Consider the following 20,808-nt stretch of genomic DNA (forward strand, 5'->3'; position numbering starts at 1 on the left):
GACAAATGAATCAAAGTGAACAACACAAATAAAGACAGAATTAATATTATTTAGGAGCAGTAGAAGAAATGCTTGCCAACGGAAGTAAATAATACACTTTCTTCCGAGAGTCTGCAGAGAAAGTATACATGATTCATGTGTAATCACAGATCCGTCTCTCACCTCTGAACTGGGGAAGGTAATGCCGCAGATGACGCCCGGAGTGGAGAATCTTCTCTTGGAAAAGATCAATCTTGTTCATGAATAATATCTGCAAAACAAAAAGAGACACTTGCATGCCACGCTGTATTGAGACGGACAAAACCCATCGATCAGTCGCTCTGTAAAATCAATCATTTAGGACAAGAACTGATTAATCCAATACAACAGCTATAGAAAGTCTTCAAAGTGAAAGTTGTATGTGGTTATAATGACCGGCTTGACAAAAAGAGATTATAAAAGGAATAGTTCAACCAAAAATGTATTCACCCTCAGGTCATTCAAGATGCAGATTAGTTTTTTTCTTCATCAGAACAGATTTGGAGAAATATATCACTTGTTCACCAATTAATCCTCTGCAGTGAATGGGTGCCATGTGTCCAAACTCTCATTCTGACGGCACTCATTAACTGTAGAGGATCCATTGGTGAGCAAGTGATGTAATGCTACATTTCTCCAAATCTGATGAAGAAACAAACTCATCTACATCCTGGATGGCCTGAGGGTGAATACATTTTCAGCAAATGTTCATTTTTGGATGAACTTGGGTGCACTTTTCCTTTTATATTCCTCAGTGTCCACAAAAGATGACAGAAAAAGAAAAAAAATGTTGAGTTCGGCTCAGTATAATGGCTTAATTAACAACTTAGTCCAGTGATGATTTTGCTCAGCGTTTCAAAACAACACAGTATGACTAACGTGGCTATAAAATGCATCTTAACAAGGGCAGTTAGCGCACCTCATTACACGGAAAGAGGTTTACGGAGGGGCGTACGATAAATAGACAGACAACAAGCGGACCACCATCACCCACGGGGACAACCTAAATTATGCCTGCTAGCTTAATTACCAAACGACATGGGCAATTATAACACAGTCTGGGCTAACTGACGACGTGGGCTGTAATTACGAGGGAAGATGGTAAGTCTGGAGGCGAGGTTACCAAAGCAAGCTACGGTAATCTGTGAAATCATTGAAGAAGTTCAGACGAATGAAACCACAAAGAGTGCTAAACGAGCGACAGACTCTTTCATCAGGTGATCGCAAAAACGATCGAGTCGTAAAACGAAAAAGGTCCAGAACTTGAGAAGAACTCACTGACACTGGTCAAACCGGTGACGTAAAGTTACCGTCAATGTAAAAAGACTTTGGTAACATAGCGTATTTTAGAGTGAAACTAGTGACAACTAGCCTGTATATATATATATATATATATATATATATGAGAGGATGGAGGGGAGGGGCTTAAAATGAGAGTACTTGATGATGTCAGCAGAAACAGAAAGTCATTTCAGAAGCAGATTATCATCACGAAAGATTATGGTTTATTATTATTATTTTTTTTTTTTTACAAAGACAAATGTGAAAGTTTAAAATGAAATCTGAAGCGTATAAACTAGAACATTAAGGCGCTAAAATCATCGCAAACTTTAGTAGCGGAGCTAAAAGGCCTGTCGATATAAGCAGAAAATAATAAGCCAAAAATAAACACCTGATAACATTTGATGTTGTAGAACTGGCTGAAAACTAATATATATATATATATAATTTTTATTATATCATATATTTTAACAGTTTTCGGTAAACGCTAACTATTAAATAAAATAAAATAAAATAAAAAATATGTTGCACAGGCACTTATGCTTGTGTGCTGAAATGAAATGTTTTTTGGTCACATATGTTGCCTGTTTTGCGTCGTCTCTTGATTGATGACACTGACCTCCTCTCGAACTAATGGGACGATGAGATTGGATGAGCTCTCTCGGTTAATTGAGTCGTTTCTTACCATAGAAGTACTTCTGAAGAAGACGTTATTGCAGATTGACGAGAACAGCTTGAGACTCTCCTGAAGTCGATTCTAAACGAGAGCACAAAATGAAAAACAAGAGCTGTCATTCCCACCAGATCCCATGCTGCTCTTGTCATGTCATATAAGACAGGAGTCGGAAAAGCTGAGGTCAGTGCATGTGAACAATCTGTGTGTTGTATTAACATTCAGATACATATATTAAGTAGAATGATTTTGTTTGTTGTTACTAAATTGTAGTTTTATAATGTTACATTAATACATTAAATACTGTCAAATGTTACAACTAAATGTTATTTTCAACATTAACACATTTCTCCAAAAAAAGTCACACTGGGTCAAAATTGCATTGTTGAGAGAGAAAAGTTGCATTGGTGTACACACACAAATTTTATTATTACATTCAGAAATAATGTAAAATACCGATATAATGAAAAGTTCCCCTCACTCAACAACAAATACTTAAAAATAGTAACAGAATAGAACAAGAATGAAAAAGTATTAAATAAACATACATTTTAGTTGCATTTATTTTTTATAAATGCCAATGGCTTTCTCGTTCGCCACAAATATTAATGTTAAATGTGTTTCTGCTCTTGACTGTAACTGCATTAAAAAAAGTGACTTATATTCCGGAAAATGTGGTAATGAAACTTATTTTTGGTGTTACTAAATTTAAGTTTTATAATATTACAGTAGAAAACGAAATGTCAAATATTCAAAAAATGTAACTTAAGCATTAATAAGCATTTGTTACTATACACGTTACTAAGCATTAATAATGACTTATTTTATTTCAATTTTTTTAATGTATATATATATAACATTGCATTAGCACTTGAAACAAATACTGTAAATTATTTAAATTAAGTGACATTTCAGCATTAAAACTGATGCCTATTTTTGCGCTACTAAATTTTACATTTACGTTATATTAACTGAATTATGAAAAATAATACAATGAAATATCTTCCAAAAGCATAATTGTAAATGTAATATATTTATAACGATGCTTTACATGTTGCTAGTTAAAAATAGATAAATATAACTTTTTAAAATAAATTAATAAATAACAGATTCATTTTTGTTGATTAAACTATTCTTACGGTGCCAATTTTGTATGGTACATAATTTATCTTTTAATACTGGCAACTTTTAACATCCAAAAATTCCACACATTTAATGACATTAGTTGTTTATAGTGTTTTCTCACCATAGATGGATCTTCTACTAGCGTCATGTCGTATCCACTCAGAGACACGACGAACAGCACGGCCCTCACATCCTCAAAACAGCTGATCCACTTCCTCCTCTCCGTCCTCTGGCCTCCAACGTCATACAATCTGCAGAGAGAGAGACACAAAATGTCCTAAATGGAAAAGAAACACCTCAATATGACCCCAAAACACATTAGAGTCAACACAAAACCAATTAACCTTGTACATCAAGTTACAAAAGTACAATGGATTTTGAACATGACTTTTACAAACAGCGTCACATTTGTTATGCTAATGTGAGGCTAACTAGCGACACGCATCCGTACATGTGAAAACCAGACCAAGGGGCTCTTCATGTCATCAAACGAGCTTCTCAAATTAACAATCTCCGCCAAATTCCCCATCAATGCGTTTTAGATCACGACACTAAAAGAGTTAGCGTGTTTGCTAGTAGTTAGCAAAGAGGCGTCAAAACCAAATAAAATCTCAAAACATGACGTTTCATTACAGGTTTCTCCTCTTCATGTCTGTTTTTGAGACACTACTAAAAAGAGCGGGAAAATGGAGAGTGTTTGTTCTCAAAGAGCGTTCTTGTCTGCTAAACAGAGAAGGCCATGAACAAACAGTAAACGTCTCTCTCTCTCACACATTTATTTTCCATCTTCCACTTCATCCCGCGCTGTCTCTTCACTATATTTGTGGGAACGATTCCCCCACACGTCTGAAATGAAAACTATCAATACTCACACTTCAAACATGATGGAAAAAGAAATCTATATATGCCTTATGGAACACTAATACATGAGGGTTTCCCATAAAAATCAGACAAATTAATTGAATCATAAACATTGCTGATGCTGACACTACGATATTAACTGCTACATTATTTTTCGTATACAACAAACTGCAGGTAAAAATATCATGTTTAACAGTTTTTTAAAAATCTGTGACCATTTTAATTAAAAATACAAAGCATACCTGATTTTAGTAAAATATGGAACACATTAAGAAAATGTATTATATTTATACTATTGCTGTCAAACGATTAATCGCAATTAATCGCATCCAAAATAAAAGTTTGTTTACACAGTATGTATGTACTATGTATATTTAATATGTATATACAAATACACACCCATGCATGTGTATATTTAAGAAAAATATGTCACGTTTATATATTAAATATATTTATATATAATAGGAATTATATGAATATAAAGATAGACATGCATATATTTTCAAAATATATGCCGTATGTGTGTGTATTTATATATACATAATAAATATACACAGTACACACAGATATATTATGTAAATAACTTTTATTTAGAATGCAATTAATCGCGATTAATCGTTTGACAGCACTAATTTATACATACTCACATTTAATTTACATGTATACTGCACACTCAGAATTCATTATAATTTAAATATCTATATTCAAATTGATATTATTATTACTATTTATTCAGTATTTAAATGTAAATATATTCAGATTTAAAACTATACATATTTAGAATTTACTTGCATATGTTTAGATTCATATATAAATGTTTTATAATTATATAAAATCAAGGAATATGTTTATTAATTTGAATATTTATAACTCCTGAATATACTATAATTGTTAATATAAATGATTTAAAAGTAATCCAAATCTATAAATGTAGCAATGAATTTTACTTAAATTAGTGAATTGAAATATATCTAAAATTCTGAATATAAAAATCTTTCTATATTGTTTTTTATTGGCTATTCTGCTGCAACAGGAAATTTAAACAAGAAAAAAAAAATCAAACCAGTGTATTTTCATGTTCTTTCTTGTCTGTCACGTCTTTTCCAACAGCACAAAGGTTTAATAATGGCTTTGTTTAATTATGGGATGATCTGATGTGGCCACACAATCACAGCAGACAAGGTGAGAATAGTGCGGTGTTAAACACACTGATCAAACGCAAGTCACTTCACTGATCATTACACTGCTAATTATGGCTCAGAGGTCAAGGGTGACAGAGCCACCTGATATTTAGATTTCAGCTTTTGAGACTGGTTGGAAGATTTTATTAGACTTGTGTGACAAAAACAGTCACATCACTTCCTGACCAACAAACCTATAACAACCATATTGTTCCTATTAATGTTCAATTAAAAATTAGCTATGCAACAATTATTGCATATAATAATCACTGGAAGAAAATACTTTTTAATGTAATAAATTACTCTTTTATGGTTGACAAGCTAAATGCAAGTTATTTGCAAATAAGAAAATTTGGAAAATTTGGAATAAAGCATAAAGATTGAAGATTTATCAAAAAGTGCAAAGCCGTTATCAAAAAGTGCAAAACCATTATCAAAAATGAATAATGAAAATGACTATGGTGTTATATTTACATATGGACATAAACAATGTTTCTGTCTTTTTAGATAACTAGCAAATTAAATGAATACAAATTTAGCAATAAAAAATATAAAATAAAAATGAATGACGCATGCACAAAAAGTCATAAAAGTGCAAACATACATAAATAAACAGGCATAAAATGCATTAAAATGAATGAAGTATGCATAAAATGCATAAATAAACAAAATTAAATAAACATTACTCTTTTACTGTTGATAAGTTAAATGCAAGTTATTTGGAATTAGTAAAATTAGGCGCAAAAATGAATACTGCAATTACTATTTAAAACAGTACTATAACATTTACATACGGCCATAAGAAACAGCATTTTATTGTCTATAGATATAGTAAATAAAATGAATGCAGCAATAAAACAAACAAACAAAAATTAATAAAAGCATTAATAAACCCATAAATGCATAAATAAAATAAATATGCATAAACAATTAAATACACAAATGTAAAAATAAATAAACTTTCGATGTAAAAAATGATTTATTGAGTGTAAGGCAAAGAAACTGAAATGCAGCTATGGGTGTTTATATCAAACGTGAGAACGTGTGAATCCGGTGATATGATAAAGATCTTGAGGTTTCGGCGAGGGATGCGTGTGAAGTGCTGCGATAAGGACATGCAGTCGAGCGTGCAGAAGATTGACAGTAAGTTATTCCACACCGAATTAATTCACTCTAGAGTTCAAGAGGAACAATTACTCCACATAACATCAGCTTTCATAGAGTTCACAGCTAATAATGAACGCAAAGTCATTGCGGAGCCCCTTAATTCTCTTACTTCCACTCTGATTTCAGGGTTTATGGGATTTTTTTGCTCATATTTATACTCTATAGGACAATTTAACCTAAAAACCCAACAAAGAGTACAGAATAACAATTTCTCCTCAGATGGAAAAACTAAAAAGATGTTTTTGAAGACTAAACTGTAAAGACCACTAAATGGATGGGTGTTCAACTGGGTGTTTTAAACATACATACATCCCACGACCATTTTTTAAGTCATCTTGTTTTGATTTTATGACGTTGTAGAAGCACTTTTATTAAAAACTGTCATGAAAGCCATGGAAAATTTAGATTTAGCATTATGCAAAGTATAGTGCAATATAAATGTTATTGCAGAAGCCCTCAACTGAAGCCAATAAATTAGCCAACTCTCAGGGCAGAATGAGCCCAAGAAGAAGCGAACGTAAAAGTATAGACAAAGACAGTTGCTTTCCACCAAACGCCAAATCACTCATCTTTTCCATGCCATATCAAACAGTCTATGGCATCTCATAGCTGTAAATGTCTCCATTAACATTCAAATGGCTGGTAAAAGCTGCCAAGCAGAAAATTACTCACATTTCCCATGAAACCTTCCAATCGTTTTATTGGTTGTCTAATGTTTGCGCAAAATTGAACTTGAGAGGACAATGAACATGCATGAAACTTTTTCATTCCGACATTTTGAGGATCAAAAGTCATTGTGACTGAAGCAAACAGTGGGGATTTATGAGTAAACTGTGCATAAAGCAACGTTTTACGAAAACTAAAACCATACAAAAAGTCATACTTGACAAAATAAACATGAATTAAAAAATAACAAATTTTGTTTTCATCTAGATGACAAGGCAACATTCCTAATTTTTATTTAGATTTAGTTTAAGTACAACTAAAACTAGTTTTAACAACTAAAACTTAAATATAAATTAAATATACAAAATAATTTAATTTAAAATTAAAAACTATATAGACATTTTAAAATACAAAACTACTACATATTACAAAAAACAACAAAATTACAAAAAAATTTTTTTTTTAAATGAAAACAGAATACATAAAAATAAAATCTATGAAAGTATATCAATGATACTAAAATAACACTGGTTCAAACTAAACAAATGATTAGCATATCCCTTTAAAAGTTGTTTGTCGAAATATTTGAGTTGGAACTCGAGACAAGACGTCATAGCGAACAACAACAAAAAAAACTCATTAGACAAATTCAAAACAAGTCTTGCATCCAAATCAAAGCTGAACGTGTGCTCAATGCTGATAATGCCAGTTGGGATATTGACGAATGGAGCGATGCTTAAGAACGTCATGCAAGGTGACGTTTCATAAGATAGTGAGAGATGGAGGATGCGGACATGGTCAATATCATGAAGACATGAAGCTACGAGAAGGAAAACCCCTCAATTTTTTCTCATTTGCTATTTTAGCTACTTTTAAACAAACTTCAACTGAAAACAACAGAAAAAGCTTTTATGTTTGATGATTCACAGTCACAGACAAGTTTTTGTAAGAACAATTAGAACAACCTGACAATAAAGAGACTGTTTACCTGAAGACCAGGTGCTTGACTTTGAACTGTGTCTCAATCACTCCTGTGGTTCTCAGTCGGACTCTTAAAACGTCCGTTTCTGTCGGCATGTAATCAAGGGCGATGATCCTGCCCATGTTCTCAAAAAAACTGGGAACAGAGAGACATAGACAAAGTAACAACAAAATTTATGACAAAAAATGAGAGTAATGACACATTCTATCAGGAATCCCTTTTCCAGCTAAATTAACCTGGTTCTTGGCCAGAAGATCTGCGAACAAATCTCATAAGCCGATAATTATTGTCACTCCATTGCCGATAAACAATACATGGCCGATATAAAAATCCTTTATTGTATCACCAAAATTAGTGTTACTTTAATACTATTTATATTAATATATTGTGAATTTTCTTTTTATTTGAATGTTTTCTGTTTTTTTTATATATATATATTAATTTTAATTATATTAATTATATTAATTTGTTAACTTAGTTTATGGTATAGTAATTTTGCTACGTGCAGGTCAATTTTTTTTTATAGATTTAACAGATTTTTTATATATTAAATTTTTTTCAGTTTTAGTTACTTTAGTATTTCATTCAACTTAAGCTCATTTCAGTTAGTTGTGAAAGCAACATTTCTAAATTTAGGTTTTTCATACAATATTTATATTTGATTACATTTAAGCTTTATTTTATTTTCTGGCAACCAATTTTAAAAAGTTTTAGCGTTAGTCTTAGCAATAACAATGCTTGTCTCAATAAATTAAAAATAAATGATTAAAACAAAAAAAATTTTTTTTTTTTAAATAACTAAATAAATAAATCCTACAAGTGAATTTAGGCATCACAGTATTTAGGCATCTTTTATTAAAGAATTAAAGTGAACATTAGATGGCAGCAAATGTTATCAACATGTAAAAACAGGAGAAATAAATGAAATATCCAACAAACATACACAACCAAAAAAAACACTATAATATCGGTTGATAATCGGTATGGTACCGATATCTTGTGCTTTCACACAACCTAGTTTGTTTTGTGTTAGCGGCACCAGACTTATTTCTTGCAGCATTGAAACCTTAAACGGCAGACATTATCCTCCCCTTAGCAGTTCCTAGTTTGATACCAGCAGGTTTTAGGTTTTAACTCCAGCAACCTGTCAGTAAAAAAGTGGCTTGGGAGCAAACGCGGCTCCTCACCTCTTATAATCAGGTCTCTGTGGGGAAAAACCCTCTCCTTAAGGGCCTTCTCTCATTGTCTAGGTAAGCAGCTTTACCTCTGACTGCAGTAAGTGTCTGTGGCAGCGATAAGACTGGCCCGGGGGAAACACACGCTGTATGCTAATTACCAGCATGAATATAAACACAGCATGATACAGTATAAGCAAATCTGTGGGGGGATTTCTGTATGCAGATGCGCTAAAGAGAGGGATTATCCGGGAGTGCACGCTACGTAGCGACACACACACCTCACAGGAGGTCGAAAACACCCTGGAGAGAGACTTAGACAAACACACACGTAAACACAGTTTTGAAGCAATAACCTCAGACAACTGTGCCATAGATTTTGATTAAGAGTGTTTGAGGCATCTTTTTCTGCTCTGATAAGACCAGTTTGTCATTCTGTTCATGCGAACAGAACAAAGACCAGGTCGTGCTAAATGCTAATATGTCAGAGACTGACGTACACACCGTTGCATACTGAAATGTACACGTTGCATTCGCACTGCTCCTGCAAGGAGCAGCATTATGGCATCATTAGCATAAATTGTTGACTTCTAAGAGTTCCTGTCATTTTAGTATTTAGCATTGCAGCTTCAATGCCGTTAACTATTAGCAGAGTACAAACAAAAAGTGCTTTGAACTACTTTAAATTATGATAGATTATAGCTAGCAAGAGTGGCTAACTAGTTTTTTTTTTTTTAAAAGAGTACTCGCTTAAATGACAAATAGCTTATGGCTAGCAAGCTGAAGTTTAGCTAGCCAGCTATTGACTAAGTTCATATTTTCAATTAAATTCAGCTCACGTGAACTACTTTTTGGTAGTATCTTGTACTTGAGTTGCTAACTACTTTTTGAAAAGAACTTAAATAATTAGCTTATAGCTAACAAAGTTATAGTTTCAAATGTAGTTTATCTAACATGGCTAATGTCACGCTAAAGCAGTGGTTTAAAAAGAATCTTGCTAAGGAAGTTAAAGTTAAACGTTAAAAGCTAGCTATTGACTAAGTTCATGTTTTAAACTAGATTTAGCTTAAGTGAACTACTTTTTGTTAGTCTATTGTAGAGTGGCTAACTACTTTTTGAAAAGAGCTTAAATGGCAATTAGATTTATAGCTAACAAAGTTAAAGTTAGCTAAATTTGTATCCTTTAGCTATTGACTAGGTTCATGTTTTTAACTAAATTTAGCTTATGTGAACTTTTTGCAAGTAGCTTGTAGAAAAAAAGAGCTTAGGACAATTAGCCTATAGGTAGCAACAGTGTTGTTTACCTAACACGGCTATTGTCATGTTAACGAACTGGTTTGAGAAGAATCTTGATGAATAACTTAAAGTTAGCTAAAATGCCACCCTTTTATAGCTAGCTATTAACCATGTTCATGTTTTCAACTAAATTTAGCTTAAGTTAGCTACTTTTTGTTAGTAGCTTTTAGAGCGGCTAACTACATTTTCAAAGCGAACAAGTTTGACTACAGTTTATGTAAATTTTCAGCGAAATTTGCACCACCATGTCATTAGCAATGTTGCGGAAACTACTTTAGCTTGTAGCGTAAACTAAAGTTTCACTCATCATTCAAAATAGTCAGTTAACTATCTTATTGCTAGCTAGCTGAATAACACATGGTGTAACGGCAGACAATTTAAGAAAATGATTTTGCATAAGTGAGTACTAAAACCCACACGCTGCATTCTCATATTCGCAACTCTATAACAAAAGCCGCTAGCAGCCTTTAGCATAAACTGACAGAGTTGACAAACGTATATATCGTTAAATCAATGGTGTTATTAATCGGTTTAGTTGCTTGTTGACTTACTTAGCAGGGTTGTCTTCAGGCAGTTGCACCACCATAACAGCAGATGGCAACATTTTTAATTTTCATTTCATTTTTGTTATATTTTATTTCGGCTTTATTTCAATTTATAAAAAAACATTTTATAATAATTTTAGCTTTAGTTAATGACAATACCACTGTCGAGTACTATGTTTTTTACTACCATAGGGAATTAAGAACACACTCCGTGTAGTGTTTCTGGTTTTAATGACAGCTAAACGGACACACAAACACACAATATCACACTCCAACCTCAGTGCCAAAGCGATTCCTTGGCATTCGAGCCGAGTCTGATCTTGTAAACCCCCTGGGCGGCACGACAGCGAGCGCCTCGGGCCTGAGCAGAGGCTGTGAGTGAACAAGTGTGAGGTGTGTTTCTTTAAATGCGTCTGGGTGTATAAAACAGACATGCCGTTACGTGCATCTGGATGCAACATTCACTCGCTGCTGGCCTTCAAGTCCCAGTGGGACACAAAGGCCCTGTCGCTGTGGATCTGTCTCAATCTCTAACGATCTCTAGGGAAAGGCAAGGGCTAACTTTATCGGAAGTTAAAGGGCTAACCATCTCTAGACTCCAGAAGTAGTCTTTTTTTTTTTATTTAGTCCCTACAAGAAAAAAACCCCGGCTAAATTAGTTTCTGATGGTTTTTAACTGGTCTAAGCGGATCATTAAAGGATTAGTTCACCCAAAAATTTAAATTTGCTTAAAATTTACTCACCCTCAGGCCATCCAAGTTGTAGATGAGTTTGTTTCTTCATCAGAACAGATTTGTAGAAATTTAGCATTACCTCGATTGCTCACCAATGGATCCTCTGCAGTGAATGGGTGCCGTCAGAACGAGAGTACAAACAGCTGATAAAACATCACACAAGTAATCCACATGACTCCAGTCCATCAATTAATGTCTTGTGAAGCGAAAATGTGCATGTTTGTAAGAAAAAAATCCATCATTAAGACATTTTAACTTTACAACAGTCACTTCTGATGAGTCCATAATCCGTAAAAACGCTTCCTCCAGTGAAAAAAGTCTCATCTGAATCAGGAGAAAAATATGCACAGATCAAGTGAAAATAGTCTAAAACTATTCTAAACAAATATGCCGGTGGATTTTGACAACAGGACAACAGAGGATGGGCTTTTCACTAGAAGAAACGTTATTATGAAGAGACTTGTGTCCAGAAATGCATTAATGATATATTTGTTTCTTACAAACATGGAACTTTTCACTTCTCAAGACGTTAATTGATGGACTGGAGTGTTGTGGATTACTTGTGGATTATTGAGATGTTTTTATCAGCTGTTTGGACTCTCATTCTGACGGCACCCATTCACTGCAGAGGATCCATTGGTGAGTAAGCGATATAACGCTAATTTTCTCCAAGCCTTTTTCAATGAAGAAACAAACTCATCTACATCTTGGATGACCTGAGGGTGAGTAATTCTCAGCAAATTAAAATTTTTGGGTGAACTCTTCCTTTGAGGTTGGCAGACTACAAAATTATCTCTTAATAACCTCACTTTATGCTGTATGGAAAAGAGCAGTGTGAAATCTCTTGATTCAAAATCTCTTCTTTTGCGTCCTACCAAAGAAAAACATCTTTAGGATCATTTTTAGATTATCTATTCCTTTCCAAAGCTGGTTCGAACTGGTTTCTCCATCAGCGTGACATTTTGAAGCAGTTTTAGCATTTAAAAAACCTCTCCTGGAGTTTTGTAGATATACTTTAACTCTCAGATTGATTTGACACCACTTTGACCTCTCACCAAACATCCTTCTCTCTGAAGTATCTTTTCTCCTCACTCCATTTCTGATCTATTTTTCCACACAATTGAATTTCGTGAAATGACGCCGGTCAGGGTTCTAGGGTTGTGGTTTTTGTGGAGAATTTAGAATAGCGAGGGAGGGCAAATGAGAATGGATGAAAGGCGAAATGAAAAGAGATTTCACAAGATGCAGGCAGGATATGAACAGGTGAGGAGCTGCGACCTGGCCTGCAAAGACGATGGAAATGCCCTCTGATAAATCTGACCTTTAACAAGAGAATGTGTGTTTCTTTGTGTGTGTGTGTGTGTGTGTGTGTGAGAGAGGAGGACTGGTGATGGAGTCCTGCAGGTGTGACATGACAGCTTGAGAGGAAAGGTTTTTAAATCTGGAGAGAGTGAGAGAAACGGTACAATGCAGACACAGGAATGGCATTTTAGTGCAAATCTCTATGCCAAAACAGCACTACACTATATTTAATTAAGTCATTGTCATTCTTTCAGCCTCCTTTTTATGCAAATCAGGCATATTATAAAATAAATAAAATTTTGGTACTTTTTCAAGATAAATTCTTCATTATGTGTTGTGTGTGTGTGTGTGTGTGTGTGTGTGTGTGTGTGTGTGTGTGCATGTTTGTGTGGTTTATGAGGATACAAATTTGTATAATAACATTGGTATGACGGTATGACTACAACGAGAAGGTGATTTATGAGGACATTTTCAGTGTCCCCGTAATTCAAAAGGCTTATAAATAATTCAGAATTAGTTTTTTTGAAAATCTGAAAATGCAGAAAGTTTCCTGTGAGGGGTAGGTTTAGGGGTAGGGTTGGTGTAGGGCAATAGAAAATACGATTTGTACAGTATAAAAACCATTACGCCTATGGAGAGTCCCCATAAACCATAAAAACAAACCTGTGTGTGTGTGTGTGTGTGTGTGTGATTTAAACAGTCTTCAAACCACAACTCAAATCAGTGCCATGGTGATAATTTAGTCGCTCCCGGTGACAAGCGTGTTATTGACTCCATATTATTGACTGAAGTGTTTGGAGGGGCCCCTTGGCCCCAGGGATAAATGACAGGAGCACCTGTCAATCAAATTTACACACAGACACACACACACACACACTTACTTTACGTAGCCTTAAGTGTTTTTTTTTAATGAAACTAATTAGAATTAAATATTTTGTAAAAAAAATAAAAAAAGAAAGAAAGAAAGAAACATTTAGAATTTTTAAAGCATGGTTGAACAACTTTTTTATTTGTAAGATTATTATTTAAATTAAAAACAAAATGTTATATTATATTTATTTTATTTAAATTACAATAATTAAATGTTTTAAACTGGTATTGATACATTAGAGGTTTACTATTACTAATAATAGCAAAAATAATATAATTTTAGAATGAATAATATTAATAATAGATTTTTAAATAAATAAAATGTATTGTTATAAATATTATAATTTTTATCATATTTTATTATAATGCTTTGTTATCTAGGCTTACAATGTTTTTATAAAAGTCATTTTAAACTTCTTTAATTAAAATATATAATAATAATAATAATAGTTTAATTTAACTTAATAGGACACTGTACAAAACCAGTAACACAATAGACAGTCGATTCACATAATCATAAACAGTCATTTCACAATCAATTAATCAAATTAAGTGGACAGTAGACATTTGCCCAGTCCGGGGATAGAGTTGCATATCATGGTACAATTATGTACCGGAAACACAACATAGTATAAGTAACAACAGAAAAAGGATAGTGTCAATAAGTAACAAACAAATAATAGTAAATGCAACAAAAATACACAGAACGAAAATACTCGAGAGAGAATTATAGCTGTTAGTACAGGATGAGGAGAGTGTCTAAAGAACAGGTTATGACTGATTGTATTGGGTAAACAAGTAGGTTTTGAGTTGTTATTTAAATACAGAGAGTGAGGTTATTGTCCTTAGTGCCAGTGGTATAGAGTTCCATAGTTTAGGTGCAAAGTAACGGAAAATGACCTGCCGCCCGAAATCTAGGTACAGTAAGAAGTTCACATCCTGCAGATCGAAGTGATCGAGGCGGAATGTAAGGAGACAGTAGATCAGAGAGATAAGGAGGAACTAGGCCATTGAGTGATTTAAAAGTAAGAAGAAGAATTTTGTAAGTAATGCGAGATGATACAGGGAGCCAATGGAGTTTAAATAAGATAGGGGTAATATGAGCATATCGTTTAGTATGAGTTAATATTCTTGCAGCAGAATTTTGAATAGATTGTAAACGAGAGATAGAGTGCAATGGTAATCCGGCAAAAAGAGCATTACAGTAGTCGAGGCGTGATGTAAAAAGCATGCACTAATGATTCAGCATCTTTTGGAGAAACATAGGTTCGAAGTTGGGCTAAACGTCGAAGCTGGAAAAATGCAGCTTTGGATAGTTTACTAATGTAAACATCCAGAGTCAGTGAAGGATCAAGAGTAATGGCTAAATTTCTGACAGTAGCAGATGGAAAAATTGTTGTAGCGTCAAGGTTGAAACTGGGAGCATTTACTACATTTTTTGTTAGTGAAAGGGGGCCAGTAATTAAAATTTCGGTTTTGTTCAAATTCAAACTGAGAAAATTAGAATTTAGCCAGGCCTTTAGCTCATTAACACAGGTAGATAGTGATGTGGTCTGGTGAATAGAATCTGGTCTGCATGCAGTGTATATCTGAATATCATCAGCATAACAGTGATAATGAAAACCATGACGACGGATAATATGTCCAAGAGGCATGATGTAAGTAATGAATAGTAATGGTCCAAGAACAGAGCCCTGGGGAACACCCTGACTGAGTAAAGTAGTGGGAGATTTATAATTACGCATAGTGATGTAGTATTGTCTATCAGTGAGATTAGGCATGGGCCGATTACCGGTTTCAAGGTATACCGCGATTTGAAAATGTCACGGTTTCAAAACCACTAATATTTTCCATTAAACCGTTCCTGCAGTATGCGACTTTCTCCTCAAAGACTGAAAGTGTAGGAATCCCTCAGGTTGAGTGCAGTGTAGAAAGTAACACGACCCTCCTCCTCCTGTTGGTGCGAGCGAGCGGTCAGTCACGTGTGTGTAGGATGGACGAATTTAAGGAGTTGCCCCTGGAACTTACACGATCAGCAACTGGTCGTTTTTTGTCTTATTGCAACTTGTCTCTGTTCTGGACTTGCACAAACTGCATTGCAATGCAATCATTTTCCAAAATGTCATTTATGTGAAAATATGAAGTCTGTAAACGCCCGTTAACACAGGCCAGAGATGCTGAAGATGGACTTCAAACCAGACGTACAAACTAAGTCAAGTGTATGACCATGAGAGTGAGTTGGGAAATTAACATTCTGGGTAAGATTAAAGCAGTCCAGGACAGTCTTCAATTGAGTGCTGTTAGAGCAGACAGTATCAACATGTATGTTAAAGTCTCCAAGTAAGCGCAAGCTAAAGTTAATAGTTCGCACAATTTTCAGAGCCATGTACTCAAAGGACTTAAGAATGTGAAAATCCAGCTGAGTGATAGATAAAGAGTTAAAGAGATCACCCCCTTTACCATGTAAATGCGGTTTAGACAAGCATTGATATCCGTTCGGTTTAAGCAGGTTAAGATGTACGAAATCATTCAGTGTTTGCCAGGTTTCAGTAAGAAATAACATATCCAAGTTGTTGTCTGTAGTAAGTTCATTTAGATAAGGACCCTTATCCGAGATGGAGCGGCAGTAGAGGAAAGCAAATTGATTTTGTAGTACACCTTTATTTCCAGTTGTGTTGTAATTGAAGTTTGTCCTATTTATGAAAACAAGCGATCGCGGTGAACGACGGTCGCTCTGTAGACGAGTCGGATTATTCAAAGTTCTGTTTTTTGACCAGATACACAGAATACTAGTAGATGTTGACTGGTACACATTGAAAATCCTGCGGGTTGAACAATGCACATAGTGCGGGCGTCGGATGATGCCAAATTTTCAGAGCCATGTACTCAAAGGACTTAAGAATGTGAAAATCCAGCTGAGTGATAGATAAAGAGTTAAAGAGATCACCATCTTTACCATGTAAATGCGGTTTAGACAAGCATTGATATCCGTTCAGTTTAAGCAGGTTAAGATGTACGAAATCATTCAGTGTTTGCCAGGTTTCAGTAAGAAATAACATATCCAAGTTGTTGTCCGTAGTAAGTTCATTTAGATAAGGACCCTTATCCGAGATGGAGCGGCAGTTGAGGAGAGCAACGTGATAAGTTATTATTATTTTAAAGTATTAATACCTTTTCTACTACTACTACTAATATAAATAAATTACACATTATTAGTTATAAATATTATTTTTATAATATAATTTAGAATTTTCAGAATTCTAAATGGCTAAGGACATACTTATGTGCATATGTGTGGGAATTCAGTAGAATCGAGGCTATGCGCTTTTGTGTGTGTGGGTTTTGATGTCAAACACATTCGGTATGGACAACTTCAACCACACACAGCACCTCACATCTCGCTCGCCTCCATCATTTCCTCATTCTTTACAACCTTCACTAGGTGTCCTGCGTGCTAATCAAAAAGACAAGCGATCATGTCAAACCTCCATTACGTGACGTCCCAGCATGCATTGCAGGATATATATATCAACTGACAAAGGCTGTAGGCTTTGAGGTTTGACTGCTTTCTAATTGCCGTTTATGAGTTACCACACACACACACCGCGCTGCGGAGTTTGAGGTTCATTCGCTGTGGCACACACCACATGTCTGTGACACGGGTGACCCTTTCTGCTTCATTTAAATAATCAGCCTCCTGGTGTTTTAGCTTGCCATCGCACACATGTGTAATTACACAATTCACTATTTGAATATCCCACTAATCAGCCATTATTCACAGTGGGAGTGTCAGACTGAGTCACAGATCAGCGGCCATTATGGCTCAAGAGTGGCAGTCGCACATTAGTTCCATTAAACCTACATTGAGGTTTCAGAAACTGCATCAGGAAGCATTGGGAAAACCTGGGCTAGGGAGCTAGAAAATCAATAAAATATTGAATAACCTTAAATCCTTCCGGATCAAGTCTTCAGGAGATAAATTCTTGTCAGTAACTGAAAATGAATGACGTAATCTGTGCTAAGGATCTTTAATAGAATAAGAAAACTAATATAAGCTGAATATTTCGAGGAACAGTTTTACTTGAAAATGTCTGTAAATTTCCTCGCTGCACGTGAAATGTTTACTGAACATGAGAAAGACTCAGGGGTCAGCACCCGTGTCAAATGACCAATTAGATTAGAATAAAACATTCATGACCTTTTCCAGATCATGATTGGCCTATTTGAGCGTGGTTAAATAAGATTCAAATGAGATGCAAAGCATTTCAGAGACCCATTCCGGTGTTGTGGTCCCAATTCTCTTTGCTCTCTGATCAAAACGTGTTCAAGCTAGTTAAAAGAGCTTTTCTTAACCAACAAAACAGAGAACACTAACTGAAAAAAGCTAAAATTAATGGAGGCTAACTGGGAAAAAAAAGGGGGAAAAAACTTGAAAAAACTTCAAACGAACAAAAAAAAAAGAAAAAGAAAAAGAGGCTAACTGAAAAAAAATTCCAGCTAACTGGAAAAAAAACAGTGGCTAACTGAAACCACGAAGTCTAACAGAAATTATGTTTTAGCTTCAATTTTACGTTAAGGCATGTAATTCAAAAGATTTTAATTGACATGTTTTATCATTTAATTACACTAGTTTCCCTTATGAAAATTAACCATGGTTTTATTATAGTAAAATTTTAGTTTTTTGGCATATAGGTTACCATATGTATAACCACAGTTTTACTACAAATACCATGGTTAAACTATGGTTAGTGTAGCAAAACCATGGTTAGTTTACCATGGTTTAATTATAGTAACCATGTTTTGTTTTTTTTGGTTTTATAAACCAGTAAAACCATAATTAATTTTGATAAGGGTTCTGTTATTTATATATAATCAAAATCAACTAGCCCATGGGCTGCCTGAACAACTAGCCGACTAGCTAATCTTAAAGAAGCCCTGCATAACTAGAATGGTTTGTCTAAACAGGCTAAGCTGTTAGCTTGCTAACCGAAGGTTACTTGAAAACACAAAGAAAAGGAAATGTCATTGACTATTTTTAGCTACTTTTAGCTTTCTAGGTGGGCATGAAGATAAAATGATAAATCACAACCAAACACCGAGTACTTATCAGAAAGTGTGCAGCTAAGTAGCTAAACACTCCAAAAACATGAACAACAAACCTCCAACAAGATATTCTAGGAAATGTAGTCCAATATCAGATATTAAATATCATAACATGAACTCTTGGCGTAAAAACATTGCTCACAATTAATGTATTACTGTGGTAACTGTGTTAACGCTAACGTCTTATTAGCGATGGTGAGTAATTAGCGATTAGAGTTCAAGTGTTACTCACTATAGTGCAGAGTCATTGAGTTCGTACTCGTATCCTCGCGCCGCTGCTGACCGCACCCCCTGATCCGCCCACAAACCGCAGAGGGCGTGGCCTATGAACGGGAACAACATCTGGTCTTCGTCGAAGCAACGGCCACACGAGAGAACGGAGTGAGCGTGGACCTGGAGAAACACCACAAACATGGAGAAATCATCATTTGTACGTCCACCAAAGTGTTTTTCAAGAACGTTTCTCAATTTTAAGAACTTAAAGTGTGCAAAATATCTAACTGCTAAAGTTTAACAGAACATTAGTATGCTAAATTAACCACTAACGCTACAAATATCAAATCTAGTTTGCTCATTCACAACATAATTTATGGTGGCCCAGTAGTGCACAACACAATGAAATCGCCACAACACAAAATGACTAACTTTGGCATAGGACTAATTTTGTTGTGTTGCGGCTTGTTCTGTTGTTGTGTTGTGCCTTGTTTCTGTTGTGTTGTGTGGCTGCTTTTTTCTGCTGTGTTGTGCACTACTGGGCCACCGTAATAATTGGTCAGTTTTTGGATGACTAGTCAACCAATTGTGATCTATACCTAGTTAGGGGTTGATGAAGGAAGGAAAATTAAGGTTAGGGACTGGAGCAAGGGTTTATAAGCATAAAACAATAACATTTAAACAACTAGAACAAAGATCTGATCAACTAGTGTGACCCAACACATATGCATCTCTAGCACTGTTATTAAAGAACAATTGGCCTGATCCGTCTAATTACAGGTCAGCGTTCGTCACATGACCTGATCAAGGCCACCCTACACCACGGTCATATTTAATAATCAAAGCAGACGACCCTCATTGTGCCGTTAGGCGTGTCTGGAAGAAAATAATGAGTGTTTGAGACACACGTCTGGAACATGCCGGAACCGAGGGAGGATTCTGATAGCACAAGACTCAGTGACTGATAGGTTTGGACTGAATGTTGGCGTTCACATCCCTAGATCTGAAAACATGCTGCCATCTAGTGGACCCTGTAAGTACTGAAAACTGTAAAACAGCAAGACAGTATCTTTCCAGCAGGCATAAAGACTGAAAGGAAGTTTAATTGAGGCATTGACATCTTTGCTAACTTATGGTAGCTAGATCTAGTTATACATGTTTAGCTCTGTATATAGATGTTGTGGATACATAATAAAGGCATAATGCAATAATAATAGTTTTTACTTTTTATTGGTGCTGTCAAACTATTAATAGCATCCAAAATAAAAGTTTTTGTTTACATAATAAATAAACACACCACACACACAAATATTATGTATAAATACACACACATACAGTATATATTTTGAAAATATTCACATGTATATACATTTATATATTTATATTATTATATTATATAAACATATATTTAATATATAAACATAACATATTTTTCTTAAATACATACATGCATGTGTTTGTATTTATATATACATAATAAATAAACAGTACATACACACATTATGTAAACAAAAACTTTTATTTTGGATGCTATTAATCGCGTTTAATCATTTGACAGCACTACGTTTTATATATTACAAAAATATATTATTATTTTATATATATAACAAATGTAA

The 20,808-nt window shown here is 34.5% G+C and overlaps 1 protein-coding gene across 3 annotated transcripts in view; it reads right to left on the reverse strand.

Annotated features, from left to right (window-relative positions):
- The window catches only part of LOC107586948 (guanine nucleotide-binding protein G(o) subunit alpha-like), a 36,778-nt gene that overhangs the window by 5,042 nt on the left and 10,928 nt on the right, over positions 1–20,808 (reverse strand). For all 3 annotated transcript variants that reach the window (XM_016274513.1, XM_016274512.1, XM_016274511.1), the window contains exons 4-8: positions 19,212–19,372; positions 7,961–8,089; positions 3,219–3,348; positions 1,985–2,056; positions 163–250 (exon numbers count right to left, since the gene is read on the reverse strand). In XM_016274513.1, the coding sequence (XP_016129999.1) occupies positions 163–250; positions 1,985–2,056; positions 3,219–3,348; positions 7,961–8,089; positions 19,212–19,372 (580 nt within the window). The remainder of the gene's footprint in view (positions 1–162; positions 251–1,984; positions 2,057–3,218; positions 3,349–7,960; positions 8,090–19,211; positions 19,373–20,808) is intronic.

The sequence above is a fragment of the Sinocyclocheilus grahami genome, unplaced genomic scaffold (assembly GCF_001515645.1).
Source record: "Sinocyclocheilus grahami isolate Dianchi unplaced genomic scaffold, SAMN03320097.WGS_v1.1 scaffold87.1, whole genome shotgun sequence".
Lineage (NCBI taxonomy): Eukaryota > Metazoa > Chordata > Actinopteri > Cypriniformes > Cyprinidae > Sinocyclocheilus > Sinocyclocheilus grahami.